This window comes from Seriola aureovittata, chromosome 2 (assembly GCF_021018895.1).
Source record: "Seriola aureovittata isolate HTS-2021-v1 ecotype China chromosome 2, ASM2101889v1, whole genome shotgun sequence".
Classification (NCBI taxonomy): Eukaryota; Metazoa; Chordata; class Actinopteri; order Carangiformes; family Carangidae; genus Seriola; species Seriola aureovittata.
The window spans coordinates 31,816,990-31,840,000 of NC_079365.1; the positions used below are offsets into that span (position 1 = coordinate 31,816,990).

Sequence of the window (23,011 nt, forward strand, 5' to 3'; positions counted from 1 at the left end):
CTTGCGTGCATGTGTGTGTGTGCGTGCGTGTGTGTGTGTGTGTGTGTGTATATAATCTATTTTCCAGGTATTTCTTTTATTGGAATTATTTTTTTACATGGAAACTGGAGTATTATTAATGTTTGATAAGAAACATTATGAATCCATGAGAGAGATTGGCCACATAATGAAATAAAATTTAATATACATTATATAAAACATATAAAACTGACACATTTAAATCCAATTTGATTCAGTCATTCAGTTCTTTTTCAAACAATTTATTTTGTGTCCACGATGTCACTCACTCACTGACACACTGAGGAAAAAGAAAAGAAAAGAAAAGAAAAGAAAAAAGTGAATTACGCGGCCGGCTCTGATTGGTCGAGCCGTGGCCCGTGCTCGTCCCGGAAGTGAAAGAGGAGGACTGATGTGTGTCTGGAGTGCAGGAATCTGTCGGTAACGGTTGTGTTCAGCGGCGGTTTTCTGCTTCACAAAATGGACACGTTGAACAAACTGAAGCAGTTTGACGCTTATCCAAAAACTCTGGAGGATTTCCGAGTGAAGACCTGGGGAGGAGCGACCGGTGAGCGGCCGATTTATCCCGGAGCGGGCGGTTAGCTGCTGCGGCTAACAACAAGGCTAACCGATTCATTCCACATTTTACCTGTGATAATTATCAGACGAGTCATCGACACGAAGTCACAGTGTTTTAATAAACGGAGAGAAGCTGAACACGGTCACAGTGACACAAATACAGTCATTCAGCTTCTCTTCAAACACACTGACTGACTGGTGAGCAGTTTATATGAGAGAGGTGAATTTAAATAAAACTTTATTAATAGTTCATTGACTGACTGGTGAGCACAGCAGTTTATATGAGAGAGGTGAATTTAAATAAAACTTTATTAATAGTTCATTGACTGACTGGTGAGCACAGCAGTTTATATTAGAGAGGTGAATTCAAAAAGAAACTTTATTAATATTTCACTGACTGACTGGTGTACACCTCATCTTAAATTAGAGAGGTGAATTTAAATAAAACTTTATTGATGCCAGCAGCACAGACAAAGGTCAGGTCAGATGAATCCCTTTTAATGACATGAATAAAACAGATTTAAAGAGATGAAAGTGGTGACAGTAGAAAATCTGTATACATATATAATTATATACACTTCAGTATCATAGACATAGAGAAATTAGAGGTGCAGCGATAAGTCGATTAATTGATCAGTTGATCAAAAGGTAATTTAATAATTGAAGTTAAAAAAGTGGGAGGATTTGATGCTGCACACACAGCATTAACCCCCCCCTTTCTCTCTGTCCCCCCACCCCCCAGTGACCATCATCAGCGGCGTCATCATGTTGATCCTGTTCGTCTCGGAGCTGCAGTACTACCTCACTAAAGAGGTGAGTGTTATCTGATGAATGATTGAAAAACAAGAAGTCCTAAAAGTACTTAAAGAAATTAAAGATAAATCTGTTTTTTACCTGATTATTTTGAGGTGATGAAAGTCACAGATGAATGAATGATCCACAGTCGATAACATTAGAGTGTAGAGGAAACACAGGTATCTACCAGTATGATGATGACAGTGACGGATCATTAAGTCTGTCAGATTTCTTCAGGGAAGAGTCTGCTGCCTCAGAGTCGGCCGTGTTTGAACTGAGATGTGTTTGTGCTACAGGTTCATCCTGAGCTCTACGTCGACACGTCACGAGGAGACAAGCTCAAAATCAACATCGACGTCATTTTCCCTCACATGCCCTGCGCCTGTGAGTAACACAGATGTTTCTTCTGGAGAAGCTAACATGCTAATGATTACATGTTGATTATAAACGCACCCTCTCTTGTGCCCCCCCCCCAAGACCTCAGTATAGATGCAATGGATGTGGCCGGAGAGCAGCAGCTGGACGTTGAACACAACCTGTTCAAACAGCGTCTGGATAAAGACCTGAAGCCCGTCACCCTTGAGGCAGAGAAACACGGTACAGTGCTGACCTTTGACCTCCTGACAGGAGCTGCAGTGATCTGGTCACACTTCCTTATAGTGTGTTTTAACAGTGTGAGAAAGAGAGCAGTAGTTTGCTGAGGTCAACACAGGCTAAAGCTAAGCTAAAGCTACAAAGGTTTTCTTGCTGACATTTTTATTAATCTTGTTGATTTCGTTGTCGTTGGTGATGGTTTTGTTGATGATTTCATCGTTGTTGTTGATGATTTCATCGTTGTTGTTGATGTTGTTGTTGACGATGTCGTTGTTGTTGTGTAGAACTTGGTAAAGCTGACGATGGTGAAGTGTTTGACCCCACCACACTGGACCCAAACAGATGTGAGAGCTGCTACGGAGCTGAGACTGAGGACCTGAAGTAAGACAGACACACACACACACACACACACACACACACACACACACACACACACACACACACACACACACACACACACACACACACACACACCTACCTTTTCTCTGTATTTTCTCTATGATCCTGTTTTTACTGTGTGTGTGTGTGTGTGTGCGTGTGCGTGTGCAGGTGCTGTAACACCTGTGATGACGTGCGGGAGGCGTACCGGCGGCGAGGCTGGGCGTTTAAAAGCGCCGACACCATCGAGCAGTGTAAGAGAGAGGGCTTCACTCAGAAGATGCAGGAACAGAAGAACGAGGGCTGCCAGGTGTACGGCTTCCTGGAGGTCAACAAGGTGACACCACTCACCTGTCATCATCATTAGTATGTCAGGTAGTCAGCTGATCAGCAGGAGGAAACAGGTCTAATGTTCAGAGGAACAAGCTAGGTTGGTCTGAGACTTAGTTCAGGACATGTTGGACATGTCCTCATCACTTCTGTCTTTGTCTCTGCAGGTGGCAGGAAACTTCCACTTTGCTCCAGGGAAAAGTTTCCAGCAGTCTCATGTCCACGGTAAGACCTGCTGTCCCTCACTGTGTCCCTCACTGTGTCCCTCACTGTGTCCATACAAACCACCTCCAAAGTCTTTGTCACTCCCTGTGTTTTAATCAGGACATGCACCACAGTAGAGTCTGAACCTTCACTGAGACAGAGGAAAGAGTGAGAGGACGGAGACAGAGGACAGAGTGAGAGGACGGAGGACGGAGGACAAAGTGAGAGGACGGAGACAGAGTCAGAGGACGGAGACAGAGTGAGAGGACAGAGTCAGAGGACAGAGTCAGAGGACAGAGACAGAGTGAGAGGACTGAGACAGAGTGAGAGGACGGAGACAGAGTGAGAGGACGGAGACAGAGGAAAGAGTGAGAGGACGGAGACAGAGGACAGAGTGAGAGGACGGAGACAGAGTCAGAGGACAGAGACAGAGACAGAGGACGGAGGACAAAGTGAGAGGACGGAGACAGAGTCAGAGGACGGAGACAGAGTGAGAGGACAGAGACAGAGTGAGAGGACAGAGTCAGAGGACGGAGTCAGAGGACGGAGACAGAGGACAGAGACCGAGTCAGAGGACAGATTCAGAGGACGGAGTCAGAGGACGGAGACAGAGTCAGAGGACAGAGACAGATTGAGAGTCAGAGGACAGATTCAGAGACAGAGTCAGAGGACAGATTCAGAGGACAGAAGTCAGAGGACAGAGTCAGAGGACAGAGTCAGAGGACAGATTCAGAGGACAGAGTCAGAGGACGGAGACAGAGGACAGAGTCAGAGGACGGAGTCAGAGGACGGAGTCAGAGGACGGAGTCAGAGGACGGAGACAGAGTCAGAGACAGAGACAGATTGAGAGTCAGAGGACAGATTCAGAGACAGAGTCAGAGGACAGATTCAGAGGACAGAGTCAGAGGACAGAGTCAGAGGACAGATTCAGAGGACAGAGTCAGAGGACGGAGTCAGAGGACGGAGACAGAGTGAGAGGACAGTCAGAGGACGGAGACAAAGTCAGAGGACAGATTCAGAGGACAGAGACAGGACGGAGGACAAAGTGAGAGGACGGAGACAGAGTCAGAGGATGGAGACAGAGACAGAGTGAGAGGACGGAGACAGAGTGAGAGGACAGAGTGAGAGGACGGAGACAGAGGACAGAGACAGAGTGAGAGGACGGAGTCAGAGGACGGAGACAGAGTCAGAGGACGGAGTGAGAGGACGGAGACAGAGTCAGAGGACAGAGTGAGAGGACGGAGACAGAGGACGGAGACAGAGGACGGAGACAGAGGACGGAGACAGAATGAGAGGACAGAGTCAGAGGACGGAGTCAGAGGACGGAGACAGAGTCAGAGGACGGAGTGAGAGGATGGAGACAGAGTGAGAGGACAGAGTCAGAGGACAGAGTGAGAGGACGGAGACAGAGTCAGAGGACGGAGACAGAGGACAGAGTCAGAGGACAGAATGAGAGGACAGAGTCAGAGGACAGATTCAGAGGACGGAGACAGAGTCAGAGGACAGAGTCAGAGGACAGAGTCAGAGGACGGAGACAGAGTCAGAGACAGAGACAGATTGAGAGTCAGAGGACAGATTCAGAGACAGAGTCAGAGGACAGAGACAGAGTGAGAGGACTGAGACAGAGTGAGAGGACGGAGACAGAGTGAGAGGACGGAGACAGAGGAAAGAGTGAGAGGACGGAGACAGAGGACAGAGTGAGAGGACGGAGACAGAGTCAGAGGACAGATTCAGAGACAGAGGACGGAGGACAAAGTGAGAGGACGGAGACAGAGTCAGAGGACGGAGACAGAGTGAGAGGACAGAGACAGAGTGAGAGGACAGAGTGAGAGGACGGAGTGAGAGGACGGAGACAGAGTCAGAGGACAGAGACAGAGTGAGAGGACTGAGACAGAGTGAGAGGACGGAGACAGAGACAGAGGACAGAGTGAGAGGACAGTCAGAGGACGGAGACAAAGTCAGAGGACAGATTCAGAGGACAGAGACAGGACGGAGGACAAAGTGAGAGGACGGAGACAGAGTCAGAGGATGGAGACAGAGACAGAGTGAGAGGACGGAGACAGAGTGAGAGGACAGAGTGAGAGGACGGAGACAGAGGACAGAGACAGAGTGAGAGGACGGAGTCAGAGGACGGAGACAGAGTCAGAGGACGGAGACAGAGGACGGAGACAGAGTCAGAGGACAGAGTGAGAGGACGGAGACAGAGGACGGAGACAGAGGACGGAGACAGAGGACGGAGACAGAATGAGAGGACAGAGTCAGAGGACGGAGTCAGAGGACGGAGACAGAGTCAGAGGACGGAGTGAGAGGATGGAGACAGAGTGAGAGGACAGAGTCAGAGGACAGAGTGAGAGGACGGAGACAGAGTCAGAGGACGGAGACAGAGGACAGAGTCAGAGGACAGAATGAGAGGATGGAGACAGAGGACAGATTCAGAGGACGGAGACGGAGTCAGAGGACGGAGACAGAGTGAGAGGATGGAGACAGAGTCAGAGGACAGAGTCAGGACAGATTCAGATTCAGAGGACAGACAGAGGACAGAGTCAGAGGACGGAGACAGAGTCAGAGGACAGAGTCAGAGACAGATTGAGAGTCAGAGGACAGAGTCAGAGGACAGATTCAGGAGACAGAGGACAGAGTCAGAGGACGGAGACAGAGTCAGAGGACAAAGTCAGAGACAGATTGAGAGTCAGAGGACAGATTCAGAGGACAGAGTAAGAGGACGGAGACAGAGGACGGAGACAGAGTGAGAGGACGGAGACAGAGTCAGGACGGAGACAGAATGAGAGGACAGAGTCAGAGGACGGAGACAGAGTCAGAGGACGGAGACAGAGTCAGAGACAGAGTCAGAGACAGAGACAGATTGAGAGTCAGAGGACAGAGTCAGAAGACAGTCAGAAGACAGAGACAGAGGACAGAGTCAGAGGACGGAGACAGAGTCAGAGGACAGATTCAGAGACAGAGACAGATTGAGAGTCAGAGGACAGATTCAGAGGACAGAGTCAGAGGACGGAGTCAGAGGACGGAGACAGAGTGAGAGGACAGAGTGAGAGGACGGAGACAGAGACAGAGTGAGAGGACGGAGTCAGAGGACGGAGACAGAGTCAGAGGACGGAGTGAGAGGACGGAGACAGAGTCAGAGGACAGAGTGAGAGGACGGAGACAGAGGACGGAGACAGAGGACGGAGACAGAGGACGGAGACAGAATGAGAGGACAGAGTCAGAGGACGGAGTCAGAGGACGGAGACAGAGTCAGAGGACGGAGTGAGAGGATGGAGACAGAGTGAGAGGACAGAGTCAGAGGACAGAGTGAGAGGACGGAGACAGAGTCAGAGGACGGAGACAGAGGACAGAGTCAGAGGACAGAATGAGAGGACAGAGTCAGAGGACAGATTCAGAGGACGGAGACAGAGTCAGAGGACAGAGTCAGAGGACAGAGTCAGAGGACAGAGTCAGAGGACGGAGACAGAGTCAGAGACAGAGACAGATTGAGAGTCAGAGGACAGAGACAGAGTCAGAGGACAGAGACAGAGTGAGAGGACTGAGACAGAGTGAGAGGACGGAGACAGAGTGAGAGGACGGAGACAGAGGAAAGAGTGAGAGGACGGAGACAGAGGACAGAGTGAGAGGACGGAGACAGAGTCAGAGGACAGATTCAGAGACAGATGACGGAGGACAAAGTGAGAGGACGGAGACAGAGTCAGAGGACGGAGACAGAGTGAGAGGACAGAGACAGAGTGAGAGGACAGAGTGAGAGGACGGAGTGAGAGGACGGAGACAGTCAGAGGACAGAGACAGAGTGAGAGGACTGAGACAGAGTGAGAGGACGGAGACAGAGGAAAGAGTGAGAGGACAGTCAGAGGACGGAGACAAAGTCAGAGGACAGATTCAGAGGACAGAGACAGGACGGAGGACAAAGTGAGAGGACGGAGACAGAGTCAGAGGATGGAGACAGAGACAGAGTGAGAGGACGGAGACAGAGTGAGAGGACAGAGTGAGAGGACGGAGACAGAGGACAGAGACAGAGTGAGAGGACGGAGTCAGAGGACGGAGACAGAGTCAGAGGACGGAGTGAGAGGACGGAGACAGAGTCAGAGGACAGAGTGAGAGGACGGAGACAGAGGACGGAGACAGAGGACGGAGACAGAGGACGGAGACAGAATGAGAGGACAGAGTCAGAGGACGGAGTCAGAGGACGGAGACAGAGTCAGAGGACGGAGTGAGAGGATGGAGACAGAGTGAGAGGACAGAGTCAGAGGACAGAGTGAGAGGACGGAGACAGAGTCAGAGGACGGAGACAGAGGACAGAGTCAGAGGACAGAATGAGAGGATGGAGACAGAGACAGATTGAGAGTCAGAGGACAGAGACAGAGTCAGAGGACGGAGACAGAGTGAGAGGATGGAGACAGAGTCAGAGGACAGAGTCAGGACAGATTCAGATTCAGAGGACAGACAGAGGACAGAGTCAGAGGACGGAGACAGAGTCAGAGGACAGAGTCAGAGACAGATTGAGAGTCAGAGGACAGAGTCAGAGGACAGATTCAGGAGACAGAGGACAGAGTCAGAGGACGGAGACAGAGTCAGAGGACAAAGTCAGAGACAGATTGAGAGTCAGAGGACAGATTCAGAGGACAGAGTAAGAGGACGGAGACAGAGGACGGAGACAGAGTGAGAGGACGGAGACAGAGTCAGGACGGAGACAGAATGAGAGGACAGAGTCAGAGGACGGAGACAGAGTCAGAGGACGGAGACAGAGACAGATTGAGAGTCAGAGGACAGAGTCAGAGGACAGATTCAGGAGACAGAGGACAGAGTCAGAGGACGGAGACAGAGTCAGAGGACAAAGTCAGAGACAGATTGAGAGTCAGAGGACAGATTCAGAGGACAGAGTAAGAGGACGGAGACAGAGGACGGAGACAGAGTGAGAGGACGGAGACAGAGTCAGGACGGAGACAGAATGAGAGGACAGAGTCAGAGGACGGAGACAGAGTCAGAGGACGGAGACAGAGTCAGAGACAGAGTCAGAGACAGAGACAGATTGAGAGTCAGAGGACAGAGTCAGAAGACAGTCAGAAGACAGAGACAGAGGACAGAGTCAGAGGACGGAGACAGAGTCAGAGGACAGATTCAGAGACAGAGACAGATTGAGAGTCAGAGGACAGATTCAGAGGACAGAGTCAGAGGACGGAGTCAGAGGACGGAGACAGAGTCAGAAGACAGAGTCAGAGGACAGATTCAGAGACAGAGTCAGAAGACAGAGTCAGAGGACAGATTCAGAGACAGAGTCAGAAGACAAGGTCAGAGGACGGAGTCAGAGGACGGAGTCAGAGGACGGAGACAGAGTCAGAGACAGAGACAGATTGAGAGTCAGAGGACAGATTCAGAGACAGAGTCAGAGGACAGATTCAGAGGACGGAGTCAGAGGACGGAGTCAGAGGACGGAGTCAGAGGACGGAGACAGAGTCAGAGGACAGAGACAGATTGAGAGTCAGAGGACAGAGACAGAGTCAGAGGACAGATTCAGAGGACGGAGTCAGAGGACAGAGTCAGAGGACAGATTCAGAGGACGGAGACAGAGTCAGAGGACAGAGACAGAGGACAGAGTCAGAGGACAGATTCAGAGGACGGAGACAGAGTCAGAGGACAGAGTCAGAGGACAGAGTCAGAGGACGGAGACAGAGTCAGAGACAGAGACAGATTGAGAGTCAGAGGACAGATTCAGAGACAGAGTCAGAGGACAGATTCAGAGGACAGAGTCAGAGGACGGAGACAGAGGACGGAGACAGAGTCAGAGGACAGAGTCAGAGGACGGAGTCAGAGGACGGAGACAGAGTACGGAGACAGAGTCAGAGGACAGAGACAAAGACAGATTGAGAGTCAGAGGACAGATTCAGAGACAGAGTCAGAGGACAGATTCAGAGGACAGAGTCAGAGGACAGAGTCAGAGGACAGATTCAGAGGACAGAGTCAGAGGACGGAGTCAGAGGACGGAGACAGAGGACAGAGACCGAGTCAGAGGACAGATTCAGAGGACGGAGTCAGAGGACGGAGACAGAGTCAGAGGACAGAGACAGATTGAGAGTCAGAGGACAGATTCAGAGACAGAGTCAGAGGACAGATTCAGAGGACAGAAGTCAGAGGACAGAGTCAGAGGACAGAGTCAGAGGACAGATTCAGAGGACAGAGTCAGAGGACGGAGACAGAGGACAGAGTCAGAGGACGGAGTCAGAGGACGGAGTCAGAGGACGGAGACAGAGTCAGAGACAGAGACAGATTGAGAGTCAGAGGACAGATTCAGAGACAGAGTCAGAGGACAGATTCAGAGGACAGAGTCAGAGGACAGAGTGAGAGGATGGAGACAGAGTGAGAGGACAGAGTCAGAGGACAGAGTGAGAGGACGGAGACAGAGTCAGAGAACGGAGACAGAGGACAGAGTCAGAGGACAGAATGAGAGGACAGAGTCAGAGGACAGATTCAGAGGACGGAGACAGAGTCAGAGGACAGAGTCAGAGGACAGAGTCAGAGGACAGAGTCAGAGGACGGAGACAGAGTCAGAGACAGAGACAGATTGAGAGTCAGAGGACAGATTCAGAGACAGAGTCAGAGGACAGATTCAGAGGACAGAGTCAGAGGACGGAGACAGAGGACGGAGACAGAGTCAGAGGACAGAGTCAGAGGACAGAGTCAGAGGACAGAGTCAGAGGACGGAGTCAGAGGACGGAGACAGAGGACGGAGACAGAGTCAGAGGACAGAGACAAAGACAGATTGAGAGTCAGAGGACAGATTCAGAGACAGAGTCAGAGGACAGATTCAGAGGACAGAGTCAGAGGACAGAGTCAGAGGACAGATTCAGAGGACAGAGTCAGAGGACGGAGTCAGAGGACGGAGACAGAGGACAGAGACCGAGTCAGAGGACAGATTCAGAGGACGGAGTCAGAGGACGGAGACAGAGTCAGAGGACAGAGACAGATTGAGAGTCAGAGGACAGATTCAGAGACAGAGTCAGAGGACAGATTCAGAGGACAGAAGTCAGAGGACAGAGTCAGAGGACAGAGTCAGAGGACAGATTCAGAGGACAGAGTCAGAGGACGGAGACAGAGGACAGAGTCAGAGGACGGAGTCAGAGGACGGAGTCAGAGGACGGAGTCAGAGGACGGAGACAGAGTCAGAGACAGAGACAGATTGAGAGTCAGAGGACAGATTCAGAGACAGAGTCAGAGGACAGATTCAGAGGACAGAGTCAGAGGACAGAGTCAGAGGACAGAGTCAGAGGACAGATTCAGAGGACAGAGTCAGAGGACGGAGTCAGAGGACGGAGACAGAGTCAGCTCCTCCTTCATCGGACACTTGATCAAACACATTATTCTCAGTTCACTTTCCCTTTAACAAGCTCATAAGTCACAGTTCTGTACATGTGCAGAAGTTTATACAGTGAGCAGCTTGACTCCACAGTGTCGTGATACAGGGTGTTCAGAAGCTTTAGACTGGTCTCTGAGTTCACCCCTATCTGTTCATCCATCCATCCATTCATCCATTCATCCTTCCATCCATTCATCCATTCATCCTTCCATCCATCCATTCATCCATTCATCTGTTCATTCAGTTCTGATCAGCAGCAGTGAATCTCATTAAAATCTATCTAATCTTTATTAGAACATCAGTGAAGTGATGATGAAGATGATGTCACAGTAAAAGCTGTGCAGCCGTCCGCTGGTGTAGGTCAGGACCAGCTCAGTGTCTGTGTGTCAGCCATCTTGGCTTTACCTGACCAGGTGTTCTAGCACAGACTCGGGCTCCTCTGTAAACAGCTGATGTCTGAGTCCTGGAGTCAGTCCTCAGGTCGTCACGCTCCCACTGAAACTGATCCAACTGATCTTCTATCTGCTCCGACTGGCAGATTTATTTTTAATTAATTATTCATTTAATTATACATCATTACCTGATCATTGATATTGATACTGTATCCGCTGATCGGCTGAAGCCTAAAACCCGTTTAGTTTCTCCTCCTCTTTGTCTGTTTGATTCCTTTGTTTCCTCCTCTCACTGCTGCTGATTGTTGCTCTGCCATCGTTTCACCTGCCAAACGCTTCCCTCATGAACCAGAGCAGGAAATGAACAGCAACCAGCCATCGCACGCTCAAAGGAAGACAAAGAGACACAAAGAGACATAAAGACACAAAGAGACATAAAAACACAAAGAGACATAAAGAAACAAAGAGACAAAGACAGAGACATAGAGAGACATGAAGAGACATAAAGACACAAAGAGACATAGAGAGACATGAAGACACAAAGAGACATAAAGACACAAAGAGACATAAAGACACAAAGAGACATAAAGACATAAAGACACAAAGAGACACAAAGAGACACAAAGAGACGTAAAGACACAAAGAGACGTAAAGACACAAAGAGACATAAAGACACAAAGAGACATAAAAACACAAAGAGACATAAAGAAACAAAGAGACATAAAAACACAAAGAGACATAAAAACACAAAGAGACATAAAAACACAAAGAGACATAAAAACACAAAGAGACATAAAGACACAAAGAGACATAAAGACACAAAGAGACATAAAAACACAAAGAGACATAAAAACACAAAGAGACATAAAGAAACAAAGAGACACAAAGAGACATAAAGACACAAAGAGACATAAAGACACAAAGAGACGTAAAGACACAAAGAGACATAAAGACACAAAGAGACAAAGACAGAGACATAGAGAGACATGAAGAGACATAAAGACACAAAGAGACATAGAGAGACATGAAGAGACATAAAGACACAAAGAGACATAAAGACACAAAGAGACATAAAAACACAAAGAGACATAAAAACACAAAGAGACATAAAGAGACAAAGAGACACAAAGAGACATAAAGACACAAAGAGACATAAAGACACAAAGAGACGTAAAGACACAAAGAGACATAAAGACACAAAGAGACAAAGACAGAGACATAGAGAGACATGAAGAGACATAAAGACACAAAGAGACATAGAGAGACATGAAGAGACAAAGAGACATAAAGACACAAAGAGACATAGAGAGACATGAAGAGACAAAGAGACATAAAGACCCTTTTCTATCAGTTGCTTCAGCAGGACAGAGCTTCATCTTCAGGACAGAAGTTAGATACTGAAACATATTGAAATGGATGTTGAAACAGTTCGATACTGAAACAGACAGTGAAACAGCCAGTGAAACAGCCAGTGAAACAGACAGTGAAACAGACAGTGAAACAGACAGTGAAACAGCCACTGAAACAGACAGTGAAACAGACAGTGAAACAGCCAGTGAAACAGCCAGTGAAACAGCCACTGAAACAGCCACTGAAACAGACAGTGAAACAGCCAGTGAAACAGCCAGTGAAACAGCCAGTGAAACAGCCAGTGAAACAGCCACTGAAACAGACAGTGAAACAGACAGTGAAACAGCCAGTGAAACAGCCAGTGAAACAGCCAGTGAAACAGCCAGTGAAACAGCCAGTGAAACAGCCAGTGAAACAACCAGTGAAACAGCCAGTGAAACAGCCACTGAAACAGCCACTGAAACAGACAGTGAAACAGACAGTGAAACAGCCACTGAAACAGCCACTGAAACAGACAGTGAAACAGACAGTGAAACAGACAGTGAAACAGCCAGTGAAACAGCCAGTGAAACAGCCACTGAAACAGCCAGTGAAACAGACAGTGAAACAGCCAGTGAAACAGCCAGTGAAACAGACAGTGAAACAGCCAGTGAAACAGACAGTGAAACAGACAGTGAAACAGACAGTGAAACAGACAGTGAAACAGCCACTGAAACAGACAGTGAAACAGACAGTGAAACAGCCAGTGAAACAGACAGTGAAACAGACAGTGAAACAGCCACTGAAACAGACAGTGAAACAGACAGTGAAACAGCCAGTGAAACAGCCAGTGAAACAGACAGTGAAACAGCCACTGAAACAGACAGTGAAACAGCCAGTGAAACAGCCAGTGAAACAGACAGTGAAACAGCCACTGAAACAGACAGTGAAACAGACAGTGAAACAGACAGTGAAACAGACAGTGAAACAGCCAGTGAAACAGACAGTGAAACAGCCACTGAAACAGCCAGTGAAACAGCCAGTGAAACAGCCAGTGAAACAGCCAGTGAAACAGCCAGTGAAACAGCCACTGAAACAGACAGTGAAACAGCCAGTGAAACAGCCAGTGAAACAGCCACTGAAACAGCCACTGAAACAGACAGTGAAACAGACAGTGAAACAGACAGTGAAACAGACAGTGAAACAGCCACTGAAACAGACAGTGAAACAGCCAGTGAAACAGCCAGTGAAACAGCCAGTGAAACAACCAGTGAAACAGACAGTCAGGCAGATCAGTGTCCAAACACTTTGTTTCATCAAACAGTGAAAATGGCTGAAGTTCAGATTTCTGCTGTGGGTTACCCTCCCTGAACACAACAGCATCATGTGACACGTGGTTGTGATGTGAGATGGGTGAATCTGATTGGCTGTGACAGCTGAATGTTTAGCAGCAGAAACAAGAGACAAGAATCACCTGCTGAGGTCCTGGTCCGTCTCACCTTGACTGCAGTGTCTGTGTCTGGGGCGGCGTGACGACTCTGACAGACATCTTACAGACTGATGTAGAAATCACAGGAACAGAAACATTAACTAAAGCTTTAATACAGAAACCTCATGCTCTCTGAGGTAAGTTTCACAGTGTCCTGTCCTCATGTCTGTTCATGTCTCATCAGAACTAGATCTGTAGAAACGTTGTGTCAGAGTTGTGCAGCCACTCACACACTAACATCACCTGGCTTGTTGTTTACCTGCGTCATTGAAGTGACTCTTCTCTCTTCTTTCTGCAGTGCACGCTGTGGAAAGTAAGTCCATCTTTCTTTGTAGATTTTCATTGGTTTGATTGAAAGGCTTTATTCCAGTGTAGTGAGCTGTTTATGGATCTACAGGAAGTACTGCAGGTAAACAGCCACTTATAATGCAGATTCTAACAGGTGTGAGTATGCAGGTACTTACAGTACAGATTATAACATATACTTATACCTATTCTTATAGTATACAGCTGAGTTTGTCTAAGAGAGCAGATGTTAAACGTCTTAAAACAGAATCATTTCCAATCTGTTGCATTGAAAGGTGAGTTTGAGCTCCGTCACAGGTGTTCCCAGGTGTTTCCACGTTAACACATCATATGAACATTCGGTCGCTTCAGGCTGTATTAGTCATTAATCACTAACATAACACCCCTAAATCTCTGATCACACTGTCAGAGGGGAGGTGCATTGTGGGTAGTGTAGGCTCTGGATTTTGAGCAGACTGCCTGTGGCTCAGTCAGTGTGACGGGACTGCAGACCAGAACCTCAGACCCTCAGACCAGTACCTCAGACCCTCAGACCAGAACCTCAGACCCTCAGACCAGTACCTCAGACCCTCAGACCAGAACCTCAGAACCTCAGACCAGAACCTCAGACCCTCAGACCAGTACCTCAGACCCTCAGACCAGAACCTCAGAACCTCAGACCAGAACCTCAGAACCTCAGACCAGAACCTCACATCCTCAGACCAGTAACTCAGAACCTCAGACCAGAACCTCAGAACCTCAGACCAGAACTTCAGATCCTAAGAACCTCAGAACCTCAGACCCTCAGACCAGAACCTGTGACTCACCTTAGACCTGAATCTGGACTGGACATCTGAATCAGTTTTTAGTCTGCTTACATCATATTAGGGATGCTGATTGATCGGCTGCTGATTAATCATTACCAATCCGTGATCAGTAGATGTGATCAGTGCTTCTGGTCACCGTTCACCTGTGGTTAATGCACCGTGTGCGGTGTAGTGTAGCCCCGCCTCCCACCGACAGGCCGCCTAAACAAAACAACATGTCTGCCGTGCTGAGCTTTACAGCGTGTGAGAGACTGATAGAACAAACACAGTTCACAGTCTGAATGCAGCTGTGTCCAAAGACATGTTGCCTTTTATTAATTACACTCTTTTAGTGTGTTCAATATTTTTGTATTCAGTCTGTTAATAATTGTGTTAATTCACATAAATTAACACATTTAATTAATTAATGGATAATGACATTATGACAGTCGGGTTGGGTCACGTCTGTGAAGCTGCAGCCAATCAGCGTTTAGATATGATGAACAGAGCGGCGCCTCTGAGGTCATTCTGAGTCAGTGTTAACAAACTGAAGTGGGCTGTTTACTTTATTTAACCGTGAATGTAACAGTACAACGAGCTGGAGTTTAGAATCAAAAGCAGTTATAAGAGCAGTGAGGTCAAAGGTCAGAGCAGGTGTGACATGAATTTGTGTGGCTGTTGGCTTCAGCTGTATCTGCCTCTCAACTATAAACTAATAATCTCTGATATATAACTGAACTTTTCTCTAAATGTGTGTTTGAAGTTTTTCTGATGAACAGGTTGAATAAAGTGATGTGTGTGTGTGTGTGTGTGTGTGTGTGTGTGTGTGTGTGTGTGTGTTGTGTGTGTGTGTGTGTGTGTGTGTGGTGTGTGTGTGTGTGTGTGTGTGTGTGTGTGCGTGCGTGCGTGCGTGTGTGTTTTCAGTTCACGACCTGCAGAGCTTCGGCCTCGACAATGTAAGTAAAACACATGATTCTGTTCCTTTAACTTCCTCTGACTTCATATTTTCGTTATTCCGCCCGGCGACAGCCATGTTGTTTTCAGGCTGTACCTCCGTCCGTCTCATTCTCGTGGACAAAATGTCTCAGTAACGTCTTCAGTGAACTTCTTCAAATTTGGCACAAACATTCACTAGGATTCAAGGACAGACTGATTAGACTTTAGGGGTCAAAGGTCAAGGTGGCCTCAGAAAACACTTGTTAGCACACAGAAATTATGACATTTCACACAAATGGTTCATATTTAACTGACTCAGGTTAAACAGGGATGTGATCTGAAACTAGTCTGAGTGGAGGAGGCAGACGATCACGAAGTGGTAATTCTAGTTATAAAATAAATTACATGAAAACTTTATTTTAACATTGTTTTTCCTGTTGACTGTCAGTCATTAAAATCGTGTTGTAAAACTGTGACAAGCTCATGTCTGTTCAGTCAGATGCAGATTCAGTCTTAACTAATTCATTTTCAATGGAGGATCATGTTGTTAATTATTCTTCTTGTCCATCTCCTCCTGCAGATAAACATGACTCACCTGATCAAACACCTGTCGTTTGGTAAAGATTACCCCGGCATCGTCAACCCTCTGGACGGGACGGACGTCACGGCGCCACAAGGTCGGTCATCTCCTGCTTTTACTCTGTTCAGTGTGATGTTGGACTGTCACAGTGACAGAATCATCAAAAGAATATGTTGATAACTAGAGCTGCACAGTTAATCGATTTACAATCTGAATCTCAACGTGGCCGAGTTCAATATCCAAATCACAGGAGCTGCAGTTTTTTGATGAAGGTAAAATGTGTGGCATTATTGTGCATTGTTAGCAATAGCATTGTTAGCACCATCAGTGTTGTGGTGCAGAGAAACACCCTGACCTACAGATCATATTCTCCAGACATAATGAAATCACTTGTGACTGGTGACTGAGAAAGTGCTTCACAAATAAACTCAACACTAACTGTAAATCCCAGTATTTATAATACACACCATTAATGGTTAGTGTGTAGACTGCGCTACAACAAAAATCACATCATTTTCTCTTTTTTCAGTGAAAATGAGAAATGATGAATAACGATCATTCACACTAAAATCACAATATGATTTTTGTTCTTCTGCCCGGCGACAGTGAGAGCGGCAGCCATTTTGTTTTCAGGTTATCTGTCCGTCCGTCCGTTCTATTCCTGTGGACAAAATGTCTCAGTAACACCTTGAAGGACCTTTTTCAAATTTGGCACAAACAGTCACTAGGACTCAAGGATGAACTGATTAGACTTTAGGGGTCAAAGGTCAAAGTTAAAGGTCATGGTCACCTCAGAAATCACGTTTTAGCCATAACTCAAGACTTCACACAAATGGTTCATATTTTATCTGACTCTGGATAAACAGGGATGTGACCTGCAACTAGTCTGAGTGGAGGAAGCTGATTTTAGTTTTTGTATATTGTGCCGCTCTATTTATAATTAAATCTGTGTGAGTGTTTCCATTGGAAAAGCCTGAACAACTCTTTCCTCCTCTGCAGTCTGAAGAAGGTTTTATTATTTACTTTATCCACTGAAACAACAATGTACAGATACACACTGACTCACACTGACTCAGCAGCTGATGAACCAGTTGTTTTTGCTCTGTGTGTGTAAACCCTCTGGAGAAACAGTCGATGGTTCAAAGTGAATTCCTCTGCAGGTTTAATCTGAACAGAGTCTGGACCGATTCAACTTCAGGTTTTTGTTGTACCAATGTACAAAAATCATGAGACCAGGTTCAGGACTTGAACAGGCCACAATGCATTGCAGCAACAAGATGAGTTCAGGGGCTGCGGTCGAAAATTCTTTTTATTTATGAAGCTTCAGACTGAGAGAAATGATCTTCAGTCTCTGAGCAGCTTCATGATCAGAGTGAGGAGAGGAGCTTCTCTGCTTCCTCTCTCATCTCCTTTAGGAAAAACTGGAGTTTCCTTTACCAAAGGAAAGGTGACATGCCGTCCCACAATTCCTTGCTGCAGCAACATTTAAAACCACAGCAGAGCCACATACATGTAGAAACATCAGAGCAGCTGTTTCTATCTGATGGACTGAAGCCCAGATCCATAAATATAGATTCATTCTCTTTCATCAGTCAGGAGTCGTCATGAAGAACGAGCTGATGAATCTACAGTTACATCATCATCATCATCAGAACTAAATACTATAGTCTATACATTCATGTTGTTTGACTAAATCCTCCCATTGTGGAAAGACCCAAACATGAATTTTATCTACTTAACAAACATATAAAATGTCAGGAAATTATAAACTTATGTCTGAATATAATTTATTCTCAGCTCATTATTTCTGTTTTAATGGCTCAACTTTAAAAAATTGTAATTTTCATATTTAAACATTTAAATCCTGTTTGTTTCTGTGGTTTAAGGAGGATTTTTCCTCCATGTGTTATAAATAAAGTTAGATTTAAAATAATTTTTTTCATGTAAGGTCAGTCAGATTCTTCTCCTCCGTCTTTATGAATTCTCCTTCACGTCTCTGATCTCATGATGATTTCCATGGAGGTCAGGGAGACGAGGTGAGAGGAGGTTATTTTGACTTTTTGAATGCAGCCCTGGTTTCTGGTTAAAGAGAGGAGCCTGAGTCCTTCTCTATGTAAAACCAGAACACACAGAGTCCCTCCAGCTAATGAGAATTAGACCAGGTAAAAAGGTGTGCTGTGTCTGCAGGTGAGATCACATCAGTCACTGTCAGCAGCTTCATGAATTAGAACACACACACTGTGAAAACCTGTTTGACAAATGTGAACGTTTATTGACAAAACTGGACTGCAGGTAGAGCGTGACATCATTGAGCCGAGAGCTGTGATTGGAGGTTTCTGAAAAGTCCCATAGTTGTGTGGAGAAGGAGGAGGACGCTGCTCCTCATCCTCCTCAGCAGCGGATGCCCATACCGATGGCCATGAAGGTGCCAAACGTCCCCCCGCTCTGCATCATGGTCTTCCCCACGCCTCCCATCAGCTCCCTGCCACGCATGCCGATCCTGGACACAGGGGAGACAGGTTCAGTCCACTCACTAAGTGTGTTTTGACCTACTGGCTGCTGTGGTCCAGGATCCAGAGCAGTTCAGACGCACACTGAGGTCAGACTCACCTGAGACAGGAGAAAGTGCCAAACATGGCGCCAGCAGCCATTCCCACCGCAAAGCCCATCATGAAGCCCATCTTGACCCGGTCAAAACAGCTGGGCTGGGTCTGACCATACGGACCTACAGCCACCGGCATCTGGGGGGGGTTCAAACTATAGATTTAGAATTGATTGATCTGGTTTGTCTCAGTTGATGTTGAACTAAGAGACACTCTAATGTCTCATTTTAATCGAGTGACCTCACAGCAAACATGGATGATAAGGACCAGTACATGAACACTGTACACAGTCTACACACTAACCATTAATGGTGTGTATTATATATACTGGGATTTACAGTTAGTGTTGAGTTTATTTGTGAAGCACTTTCTCAGACACCAGTCACAAAGTGCTTCACAATCAAAGTTAATATTAAATGAAAGAATTAAAATCAAAATGCACCAAATAAAAACGAAAGTAAAACACCAGATAAAATAAACAAGAGGGAAAACAGAGAAAAGATGATGATGTACAAAAAAAATAAAAAATCAGTGTGATTTCATTATGTCTGGAGAATATGATCTGTAGGTCAGGGCGTTTCTCTGCACCACAACACTGATGGTGCTAACAATGCTATTGCTAACAATGCACAATAATGCCACACATTTTACCTTCATCAAAAAACTGCAGCTCCTGTGATTTGGATATTGAACTCGGCCACGTTGAGATTCAGATTGTAAATTGATTAACTGTGCAGCTCTAGTTAAAATCATTAAATACCATGTTAGCTAAAGGTCTGTCTGAGCAGGTTTGACTAACTGTTGTTTAGCCACAGGAAGAAAGCAGGGTGTCTACAGAGATTCAGGGATGAATTTACTACCTTTTTACTACCTTTTTACTACCTTCACAATATTTTTTACTACCAGCACAACTTTATGCTACAACTGTAGCGGCGTAAAGTGTGGCCTACCTGTGCCCCCATTATTTTTTCTGTGCTGGTTTTTTTTTTTTTAAACTTAGGGGCACGAGTGCTCCGGGTGGGGGGGCAGAATAGAGCCATGACCATAGGAGTTGAATTAATCTAGAGGTCACAACAGGCCTTGCTCCATAGGTTTTACTCAATGTAAAAAGTCAAAAACAATTGCATAACAATTACAAGACTTTTCATAATAAATAACTTAATTTAAGTTCAACACTGGGCACAATAACTGGCCAACACACACACACACACACACACACACACACACACACACACACACACACACACACACACAGAGGGAGCAAACTTTAAGTGTAAGTCTGGTGTAAATTGACCCATAGTCCTGTTGTATAAGCTCACCACATGCAGCACATAGGAAAAAGAATGAGACAATTTGGGACAACATAGGCCAAGTTATGGACAGGCAGCTTAAAGCCGACCCAAGGGGACATGCTTTGGGGGAGTTAGCAGTTAGCACTGCCCCCATGCCCCACGGGACGAGGGCGTAGATGTAGCCGTAATAGCCGATGTAGCACTGCTAGCACTAGTGCCGGTGCAAAATAGTGACAGCGGTAGCTGCGAGTTACGACCCCGCATCTTGCTTGGTGGCTAGTCGACTCCATGTGCGATTTAACCGCCTTCACACCCATCCATGTAATATGTATAGTGTTCTTACAGACGTTGCAGTAAGCCTCTCGGTTGTTGCCAACTACTGGCCGAAGCCAGTCTTTAAACGCTGATTCCTCCATCCAGAGGTCAGAAAACTTGCATTTGCCCATGTCTGCGGCAAACTAACGAACTCGCACAGATGAGCCAGCCAGGTACCCAGATTCAACGAGCACGCGCACGTGACCAATGCACGTACATCATTCCATTGATAATATTCCTATCACTCAGGTCCTACTCGCAACATAGAAATAAATTCACGAATGTTTAATAATTAATGGCCTGCAGGTAAGTTACACAAATTGAAAAACGCATAGGTCCAGTTGGATGGAGGCTCAAAAATTTACTACCTCGTCAGATGACGTTTACTACTTTTTACTACTTTTTACTGGCCTTAATTTGGCTTAATTTAATTTACTACCTTTCACTACTTTTTACAACCCCGCGGCCACCCTGGAAAGACAACACTGTCTTTAAAATGTCTCTGTCAGTTAAATCATATTTTTTACCCACAAGCCCTCAGTGAGGTTGTTTGCAGCTGATTCTGTTTCCTGTTACATCCGATCAGTTTCACACTGTCACTGTGAACACACTCAGGCTGAATCAATCTGTAACGTTAGTGACACAGTGAAGGTTCAAAAAACTAATATTTTATTTTAAGTAATACAAGTTTGACTTCTGTTCGGAGCTAAATGATTAATCATCAACAGAAATGAGTCTATATTTTCATGATCTACACATTAATAATTAATTAATATGAAACCCTGCTCCTTCATATTTGTGTCCAGTGATTTTGTGAAGATAAATGAACATGAAGATAAAGTGAATATTTCTAGACCAAATTGAAAGTAAAAATCACTTAGGTTTGAAGGAAATTTAACTTGTATATTCATGTCGATTAATCGCTACAAACAATCAACGTCATTAGTTTCAGCTCCATGTTTTTGTTTAATCAATTATTTTCTAACGGTGGAAATCGATCACATTATTTCTAATCAGCTCAGATAGCTAATCCCTACTCTTTCTGGCAACAGTGGTCAGTTAGCTGCTGGTTAGCTCTGGTAACCGCTAGTGTTGCTAATCGTGTAGGTTGTTGTGAATGAGTAAGCTAGGCTAACGTTAGCAGTGTCTGTGTTTTCTGTTCGCACATTGAACCTGTATCAACGTTAAACTCCTCATCACCGGGCCGATTGTTGTGTTAGCTTAGCATGCTAACTACCAGCCTAACGTCACCTGTGGCCTTGACACATAAACACGACACGTCTCCACCCGCAACTCGCGTCTCCTATCTACGTGTCCCGTTCACGTCACCTGACGCAGACCTCACCTTGACTCCTGTCGTAGACTAGAGTTCTTGTTCTGGATCAGACTGGAGGTTCGTCGTGGATCTAAGCTCAGCTGCGTTTAATGAACTTCAGCAGACCTCCATAACCGGAAGGAGGAAGGACAGAGAGACAGAGGAAGACGCTAAAGAGCGGGAAAGAGCCGAGCAGAGACACGACAGCGCCGCCCACAGGCTCGTTTCAGTAGCGGACAGAGTTCAGGGCTTTTTTTAAACTAACTTTATTTATAACACATGGAGGATAAATCCTCCTTCAACCACAGAAACAAACAGGACTCAAATGTTCAAATAAGAAAACATGAAAGAAAATTACAAATTGAGAAAGTTGAGCCATTAAAATAATAGTTAAATAGAAATAATGAGCTGAAAATAAATTATATTTAGACATAAGTTTATAGTTTCATGACATTTTTATACATTTGTTAAGTAGAGAAAATGAATGTTTAGGTCTTTACACAATGAGGTGATTTAGTGAAACAACATTAATGTACAGACTATATTATTTAGTTGTGATGATTATGATGATGATGATGATGATGATGATGATGATGTAACTGTAGATTCATCAGCTCGTTCTTCATGACGACTCCTGACTGATGAAAGTGAATGAATCTATATTTATGGATCTGGGCTTCAGTCCATCAGACAGAAACAGCTGCTCTGATGTTTCTACATTTATGTGGCTCTGCTGTGGTTTTAAATGTTGCTGCAGCAAGGCATTGTGGGACGGCTCTCTCAGCTTCTCACCATCAGCACAAACACACTGCACTTTGACTTTAAAACATGAGACTCAGGTTTTTATCACATGACGTCTGACACTGTAAAATACACAGAGCTGCAGCTATCTGTACAGAGAGTCGTTCAAAGTGTTTTCATGAGAAGCTTTAAAACAATAAGAACTTTAATCTTTATCTTTGATACTCAGACTGTTTTTCTGTGTCTAACATACTCGTTTCTAATTACACAGTATATGTTTTTATCATGTTAACAAAAAGCTTTAATCCTCATTAACCATGGTAGGGTTAACCTGTTGAACCATATGCAAATGTATGTACATACATATGTGATATATGTGTAAAATTAAGAAAAAGCTTTAACTCTTTTTAAATTTATATTAAAAGTTATAAAGTATCTTGTTTTGATAAACTTATAAATCAAATATATATCAAACATTCATCATATAGATATATACATATTTTACTGTAGGTATTTCATACATGTTAAGAACTCCGAAGATGTATTTATGTGATAACAGTATATCACTTTATAGGGACATATATGTCATATATTATATTTAGGGCCCCTGTTGACCCCCCCACCAAGAAAACAAGCAGTGCTCCTGTGTTGGAATACTACATAGTTTTTAGTGTGTCACTTTGAGGCTGTT

At 45.5% G+C, this 23,011-nt stretch overlaps 2 protein-coding genes across 3 annotated transcripts in view; one reads left to right on the forward strand and one right to left on the reverse strand.

Moving 5' to 3' along the window:
- Positions 1–378: 378 nt before the first annotated feature.
- Positions 379–23,011, forward strand: part of ergic3 (ERGIC and golgi 3) — a 25,561-nt gene continuing 2,928 nt past the window's right edge. Inside the window, exons 1-10 of one of the 2 annotated variants that reach the window (XM_056395880.1) lie at positions 379–565; positions 1,319–1,389; positions 1,668–1,755; positions 1,849–1,968; positions 2,250–2,346; positions 2,515–2,680; positions 2,841–2,898; positions 13,746–13,760; positions 15,463–15,494; positions 16,055–16,151. In XM_056395880.1, the coding sequence (XP_056251855.1) occupies positions 478–565; positions 1,319–1,389; positions 1,668–1,755; positions 1,849–1,968; positions 2,250–2,346; positions 2,515–2,680; positions 2,841–2,898; positions 13,746–13,760; positions 15,463–15,494; positions 16,055–16,151 (832 nt within the window). In that variant the 5' untranslated portion in view covers positions 379–477. The remainder of the gene's footprint in view (positions 566–1,318; positions 1,390–1,667; positions 1,756–1,848; positions 1,969–2,249; positions 2,347–2,514; positions 2,681–2,840; positions 2,899–13,745; positions 13,761–15,462; positions 15,495–16,054; positions 16,152–23,011) is intronic. The other variant, XM_056395886.1, reaches the window with a different exon arrangement.
- romo1 (reactive oxygen species modulator 1) lies at positions 18,302–21,767 on the reverse strand. The gene is made up of 3 exons (XM_056395897.1): positions 21,610–21,767; positions 18,665–18,795; positions 18,302–18,554 (listed from the first exon to the last, which is right to left on the reverse strand). The coding sequence occupies exons 2-3, from the start codon at positions 18,793–18,795 to the stop codon at positions 18,446–18,448; spliced, it is 240 nt and encodes a 79-aa protein (XP_056251872.1). The 5' UTR covers positions 21,610–21,767; the 3' UTR covers positions 18,302–18,445.